General features: G+C 17.5%; 1 protein-coding gene across 1 annotated transcript; it reads right to left on the bottom strand.

Moving 5' to 3' along the window:
* Nucleotides 1-958: 958 nt before the first annotated feature.
* On the bottom strand, nucleotides 959-7,852 carry LOC135120844 (pre-mRNA-processing factor 17-like). The gene is made up of 11 exons (XM_064045164.1): nucleotides 7,836-7,852; nucleotides 7,643-7,784; nucleotides 7,479-7,568; nucleotides 7,171-7,245; nucleotides 7,040-7,115; nucleotides 5,441-5,510; nucleotides 4,703-4,819; nucleotides 1,831-1,921; nucleotides 1,708-1,768; nucleotides 1,117-1,155; nucleotides 959-1,062 (listed from the first exon to the last, which is right to left on the bottom strand). The coding sequence occupies exons 1-11, from the start codon at nucleotides 7,850-7,852 to the stop codon at nucleotides 959-961; spliced, it is 882 nt and encodes a 293-aa protein (XP_063901234.1).
* Between the last annotated feature and the right edge of the window lie 302 nt (nucleotides 7,853-8,154).

Here is an 8,154-nt window from a genome sequence, read left to right as displayed (position 1 = left end):
AGAATAAAATTATGTAAATATTACAATTATATTTTTAATATACAAAATTTTTTTTTAATAAAAATAAAAAAAACAAATAATGAAAGTTACTTAAAGAAATATTAAATAAATTTTTTTTAATACTATGAAATAAATTTCTATAGAATATAAAAATGTTTATATAAGAAAATACAAAATAATAAAACCATATTAATCCTAATATTTATTATAAACAATTCATTATTATTAGAATAAAACAAAAATTAAATATTAAAATTATTTATTCAAAAAATAATAAATTTCAAAAATAATGATAAAAGTAGAGAGAAAAGTACTAATAAAAAAAATTGGTTAACAAATATATCTTACACCAAATATATTACAGACCACTATTAAGTTAATAATAAAAAATAAAAATTTTACAAAAGTAAATAATTATAAAAATTTAAAAATATAAAAAGAAACATAAAATATAACTTATTAATTATAATATAAATAAAAAGGAAAAAAATAGATTATATATAAATAAGATTACATAATTTTTTTTAAAGTAATGAATAATAACGGAAAAACCAAAAAGTATAGTACAGAAAATAAATAACAAAATACTAATACAAAAAAATATGAGACTATATATTACAATAAATAAGTGATATAGTTTACACTAATACATATAATGAAAATAATAATAAAATAAAATAATAAATAAATATTAAAAATATTAATAAATATTGCTTATAATATTAATATAGTTAAAAAAAAATATTAAATATAATTTACTATTATGTATAGTAAACAAAATATTTAATACAATAAAACATATTTATTGTGTACGAAAAAAACAGATAAAATAAATGGTTAAAAAAATATTGAAAAATAAAAATAATAACAACTTTAATATATAAAAAAGTAAAAATTAGTAATAAGTACAAAAACACCCTCAAGGTCGTAAATAATAATAAAGTATTTAAAAATATTATTAAAACAACTTTCGGGTTGTACAAAAAAGTATTATAATAATAAACAAGCAACCCTTCGGAGTCTCCATGAAAGTTCTTCCCTGATAGTCATGAGTTTCTTTTACTTTTATAAAAATAAATAAAAAAATACATTTGTGATGGTATACGTGACACGTACAGTGCAGAACCGACTTTTCAGTAAAGTCTTTCGGCTTTCCTTAAATAAATAAAAATAATATCATTAAATGAAAAAATAATAAACGTTTCACAAATTCTTTACTTAATAATTCATGATGAAAACTTTAATAAACAAAATATGATTAGTGGACACGCTTTACCATAAATGAAAATAACGTTGATTAACTAAATAATGATGTAGAGTAAAAAGATATGCTATTGGCTGTTCCTTATAATACTAAACCTTGATTCGCACGTTTAAATATAACTTTTCCCCCCTATACTCTCTTTTCGAATAAGCTCTTAATATTTATTCAAGTATTAAAAACAAAAAAAATATAATTAATGCAAGTAAACAATTTTTTTAGTACATATAAAAAATTTAAAATATATATAAAAATGCTATAATATTCATAAACTGAAAAAAAAGGTCAATAACTTTTCGATATAAAACTTTTAATATATGTTAACTCATTTTGTTAAGTTAAGTATATTTCCCATAAAATATTAACGTTATTGTTTACCTCAAAAATAACTTATCAGACTAAAAACTTATTATTATTATATTATAATTATAATATTACATAAAAACCTTTTACGCCAAAGGAAGAGGTCGCCTTTTCTTTCCAGCTATCCAACAATTCCTGTTCTTCCTAAAAAAAAGTGAAAAAAAAATTAAGCAAATCACTATTGAACAAATCATTCTTAAAAAAACTTTTGTAGGCGCCGCGATGATTTGTTCATCAGTATATTTACGCCAAACGCCTCGAAAATTATTGACATCGCTAACATCACCGTAATCTTCTCTAAAAAAAAGTAGAGAATAGTTTTTATATAATAAATATAATAAACATTAAACAAACTTTCAGCATATAATACTATAAAATAAATTCTAAAAATTATTAACAAGTTTTTCAAGTATTAAAAATAATTTCTCAACTTTAACAAAAATGAACTTTTTAAGTGGAACTCATTAAATTTATAATAAAACATATACGAAAGAAAATAATTAATCTTCTCAAAATTTAAACTAAAAAAACAACAAAAATATATTATATATATAAAAAGTTTCATTAAAAAGTTTTATAGTGTAAAGCAACGATAAATAATTATAATAGAATTATATACAACATAAAAAATTTCATATTTACTATAAAAACAATAATATTAATACATTTAATAATCTTCAAAATAAAAATTATTATTAAAAAATATATGAAAAACAATAATATCAACAGAAGAGCGAAATAAAAAAAAATAAAAGCTTTAATGTTAGCAAAAAAATAAATATAACGTAATTTAAATATATTGAAGCATAATAAAATGAATGTAAAGAATTGTAATATATATAAATTGTATTTAGTTTATAAAAAAATAAAAAGAGCAATAAAATACCAAAAGATAAACTATATGACAAAATAAATAATAAAACTATAGTAAAAAGTAAAAATTCTATATAAATTTAATATTAGTATGTTAGAAATAAATCTCATTACATAAAAATATAATACAAAAAATATTTTAAAAATATTTAAGGAAAAAACTGTAAAAATATATAATTATAAAAAACTCGACAATAATTTTAAAAAAATAAAAAGAGAAAAACAAATTTAAATAATATGTTAAGAATCTAACAAGAATATAATAAAATAAAAATAAAAGTAAGAAAATTATAGTATATATATAATATTTAACTTCTTAGAGTTATTAATATAATTTTGTAATAACTTAATACAATTTAAAATATATTTAAGAATTTCCAATATAAACAAAAGTATAAAATAAATAGAAGATATAATTCAAAATATATTAATAAAATATAATAAGTTAATAGAAAAAAAAAAGTTAAATAATAATAGATAACTCCTAAATGTTTTCTTTATTAAATAAAATATAATAACTATAATAACAAAAAAATAATAGAATAAATATGTATTTAAATTTACTAATAAACATTTTAACTTATAATAAAAATAATGAGAATATGAAATCTATTACATAAAATATAAAAAAAATTCATTTTTATAGAAAATAAAGTATATAATTTAATTAATAAAAATATAGTTTTATTAAATGTAGTAATAATAAAATATATTAAAAAGGGAAATACATAGAAATATTCCTACCATAGGTAGCAAATAATTATTAATATTAAATATAGATATAAAATTTTATATTATATATAAAGATATATTAAAAAAAATTATAAATTAAAAATAATAAATAACCATATAAATATATAAAAACTTTTTGTTACATTTAAAAATATAAAAAAAGTGAAATAAAATAATTTAAATAAATTAAAAGTATATAAAAAATGAAGAAAAAAAAAAAGTAAATTTATTTATAAAATAAAAGTAATAAATAAATTCATAACAAAAACTTTTTATTGTAGTAAAAATATAAAAAAAGTATATCAAAATAATTACATATTTTTTTAAAATATATAAAAAATATAAAGTTTTATGGAAAAGTTAATATAATAGAAAAATTAAATATTAAAAAAAAATTATATAATAATTATTTTTTATAAGTTTATAAATATTAATAAAAAAATCAATGTAAGGTTCGCAGAACCACGTGCTAGGAAGCAAGCTACATGAACTTTTAATAATAATATAAAACTTATTAATAGTAATCATAAAAATTAATAAAAGCATATAATATAATGAAAAAGTAAACTTGAAGTATATGCAGGTATAAATTTATTATCGAGGAAGTTGCAAAAATAATAATTATTAAAAAAAAAACAAGTATGAAATGAAAAAAGTATTATTACGTCACTTATTTTATTGATAACAAAAATAATACAATTAATTAAATATTAAATAAATAAAAAAAAAGGCCTAATATAAGAGATTTTCATTAATTTATAACGTGTATGATTCACTTCCAAAAAAAAACTCAATAGATACATATACCCACAATATTTAATATTTTTGCAAACAAGTAATTTATATAAAAAGTAAACGGAACTAAGAATAATATGAAATATATAAATATATGAAACCATAAATTGTAAATTATATGAAAATGATATAACTTAAGCTATCAGAATTTAAATTAAATATTATAGATTTAAAAAAAAATTGTAAATAAATTATTTACTAAATAATTAATATTAAATATAAAGTAGGAATATAAAAAATTAAACAAATAATATAAATAAATAAATATTATATATGATACATATGATTAATCACATAATAAACAATAAATTTTACTCTGCAATTTTCAGTGCTTTTTTTATAATTTTTTATTGAAAATTACCAAAATATACGCACTAATAAAAATTGCGTTCGAAACTTCACAAATAAACTTTTTATTTTTATTTGGTAAACTAAAAAAATTCATTTTATTTTAACATGTCAAAAAATTTTGATGTCTTCAAAAATATCTTGCATAGTAGAAGTTTTTTTTATTCATGTTATTCCAAAAGAAAAGAGTTAACTAAACTACGAGTGGCTTACCATAATAATATAGTAATTAAAAAAAAATTAAAAAAAGGAATAATAGTAATAGTAATAGATAAAATATAAACAATTATAAGGATAATAAGTTAAAATATAATATTAAATAATAATAACCTTGGCCTATCATGCTTTATCTTTAAAGTTGAATCATAAATTGTAGCATTTTTAAGGGATTTAGCCTTCTCGGTATCTCCTACAGCTTCTAAGGCCATTGCTGGATCCGCTGCATAACTAATAATAAAATAATATTATTATAAATTAAAATTAAGTAAATAATTAACAAAAAATACAAGCAAGTAACATTAATAATAAATAATGAACTAAATTTTTTAATTCTACAACATAACCATATTAATTATTAAATAGTAATAATCAATGATATTCAAATAATAAATAAATAAATAAATAAAAAAACACAATAAAGTTACCCTTAATAAAATTTTATAACTATATTTCAAATATAATAATAAAATTTAAAAAAATAATTATTATTAAAATTTAGTAAAAAAAAAAGTTGCAAAAAAGTTTTATTGTATTGTTATGTAAATTTCACGTATTTATAATGTTGATCTTTATATCAAATGCTATAGTAATGAAATGTTATAATTAATAAGGGACTAAATAATAATTATTATAAATCCTTGTAACCAACAATATTAATATTAAATATTAAAAGAAAAACAATCAAAATATAAAATATATTATAATTTAACTAGAAGTTGTCTAATAATAAAATAAAAAACTTTTTAATAATACAATTATAATAATGATAAACAATAACAATACCATTATAAAAAAACATGAATAAGAAATTCATTACTATAATAATGATAATATAATAATATAAAAAACCCGAGTTGTTCAAAAGTTCTTCTTTGCTCTTCAAAAGCAAATTCACTGAAAGCAGCATCTTCCACATAACCTGGAAACCACGTAAAGATATAAAAAAAATAACAAGTAATAAAAAATAATGTATAAAAGTAAATAATATTAATAATAATAAAACTTAAAAAAGTAAATAATTTTAAAATTGTAAAAAAAGTATTATTCTCACAAAACATAATGTAAAGAAAAACAGTTTTATAAATTATAATAAATTTTTAAAGAGTAACCTTATAAAAGCAAAATTAATATTAAAAATATAATAGAAGTTTTTATCAAAATTAATAAAAATAAAATTTAGCAAAGCAAATTTTATAAATTAGTTTAATATTAATGGTTTAAATATGTATTAAAAAAGCACTACTCAAAAAGTATTATAAGAGAAATAAATTAAAAAAAAAGCTGAAATAAATAATAATAAAAATCAATGGAATCAATAATTCTTATTAAAAATTATAATATTGTATTGAAAGACAAAATATTGGTAGTAGTTCAACAATTTTGATACTTAAAAATAAAATCAAATGCACAGAAGTTTTTTACTAATTCAAATAACATAATACAAAAAGTTTAAAACAAAATTTTTAGTATTAATATATCAAAAATATAATAAAATTTTTTTCTTTGAAAGTTAATCAGATTAATAAATATTAAGATTTAAACAATTTGTAAATAGTAAAAATATTCTCAAAATAAAGTAAAGTAAAAAATGAAAAACAAAAACTAATTCTATAATAAAAATACTACTATTAAAAAAAAAGTGTAAGATTTACTTATAAAAAAGCTTAATTAAAAATTTAAATAAAATTATTTTTTATACTTTATTTTAACTAAAACAAAAAAATTAGTATAAACGCAAAATATTTTCTAAGAAATTTATATGTGCACGAAAAGTTTAAATAATATAAAATGCAAGATATTTAGTTTATTATTTCGATTGTCAAAAATAAAATAAAATAAATTCAGAAACAAGTCAATCTCAAGGGATTTAAAACTCTAATTGCATATAAAGAAAAGTAATAAAATTTAAATATTATAGAAACTGAAAAAAATAAATAAGTGCTGGTTACTTTTTGATAAAAAAAATTTATATTTATTTTAAGTCAACTAATAATTGACTTCAATAATTAGTGAAATAGAATAAAAACTTAATTTTTTTAATATAACAAAAATCATTAATAAACTATTAAAGGTTAATCAATAAAAATATTATATATATAAGTTCAAAAAAAAATTAAGAATTTTTAATTTCTCCAAAATAATTTACTTAAATATACTGAAAAAATATAATATTACAGTAAAAAAATTACTGCATTAAATTTATAAAATTCTTTAAGAAAGACAACATTAAGTATCAGTAAATAATAAAATTCACTAAACTTATTTAAAATTGTAACCCAATTGATGGGAAGTAACAATTAATTATCATAATAACCGTTATAATAGCTTCAAATAATAATTAAAATAAAATTTATAATAATATAAAAACAAACAAAATTATTTAAGTTATCATTCCTACAGAAATACAAAAAATTAGATTGTTATAAAATTAATATTAAAAACGAATACCTGTTAGTATGTTTCTTATAGCACCTTCTTGCCTAGTTTTATAAGGATTATGAGGGCCAACGTCAACACCAGAAAACTAAAAAAAAAATTTAAAAAAAATAAAGATTAAAAGTAAACAAAAAAAAATACACCTCTTCAACTTTCGGGTTGTAGTATAAAACTTTTTGTGTGGGATCTATTAAACGAGGCACAGCCAGTGTTGTTTCCTATAAAAGTAAACATATATAAAAAAATTGTTTAGATTTTAAGGATCATTTATTAAGTAATCAACAAAATATTAGCTAACTTATTGCTTTTCGTATATGTTATTTATTTGTAAGCAAATCATATAAAGAAAATTTAGTCTTTTTTTTAACTCTATATTATTTATTAATAAGCTTAATCCCAAATAAAAATTATATATTAACTTAGTTCAGTTAATAATATTAATAAAAAGAGCCTTAGAAACAATAAGTGGTGCTATTTCTAGTTTTAATTTCTTTTTTGTAGATAATAGTCGGGCATTCAAGTCCTTCTGCTCAGAAGTTGTCTAAATTTTTTTTGTTTTAAAAAAGGTTTTATGTGAATTAGAACTTCATACTTTTATTATTAAAATAATTCAACCTCTTCTTCTTCAGAAGAGGCTTCAGAATATGCGACTAAAGTGGTCATAGAAGTAACTATTCGAATACCTCTAGCGCTAATCAACCTACTTTGCCCTGGTGAAGCTGACAACGTGGGGATTCCGCGCTCGGCCAAACAAATACTTTGTAAGCATTTATTTTAATAATAGAATCATTACTAAAAAGCAAAGCACCGTGCTAGTATGCACATTATTGGTATACTATACTATTTATTAAGAGGCATTTATATTTAAACATTTTTTTTAAAAAAATAGTGGCATTTATGCTACTATAAATGATTTAAAACTATTTTTTAAAATTTTTTGATGTTTCATCGAACCAACTTATATAATTTAAGTGATTAGAAGAAGCATGAACTAAAATAATAAAAATTGTTAAAATATTTTATTATATATTTCTTTTGTAAGATGAAACTTGCAATACTTTTCTGTTTCTGTTAAATTTTTTTAAAGTCATAAGACAGATACACGACTGTATGTTAGCGAAGGCGTA

The sequence above is a fragment of the Zophobas morio genome, unplaced genomic scaffold (genome assembly GCF_036711695.1).
Source record: "Zophobas morio isolate AGI-343-1 ecotype UQ-CSIRO unplaced genomic scaffold, CSIRO_AGI_Zmor_V1 ptg000428l, whole genome shotgun sequence".
Classification (NCBI taxonomy): domain Eukaryota; kingdom Metazoa; phylum Arthropoda; class Insecta; order Coleoptera; family Tenebrionidae; genus Zophobas; species Zophobas morio.
This window is presented reverse-complemented; position numbering and strand designations above follow the sequence as displayed.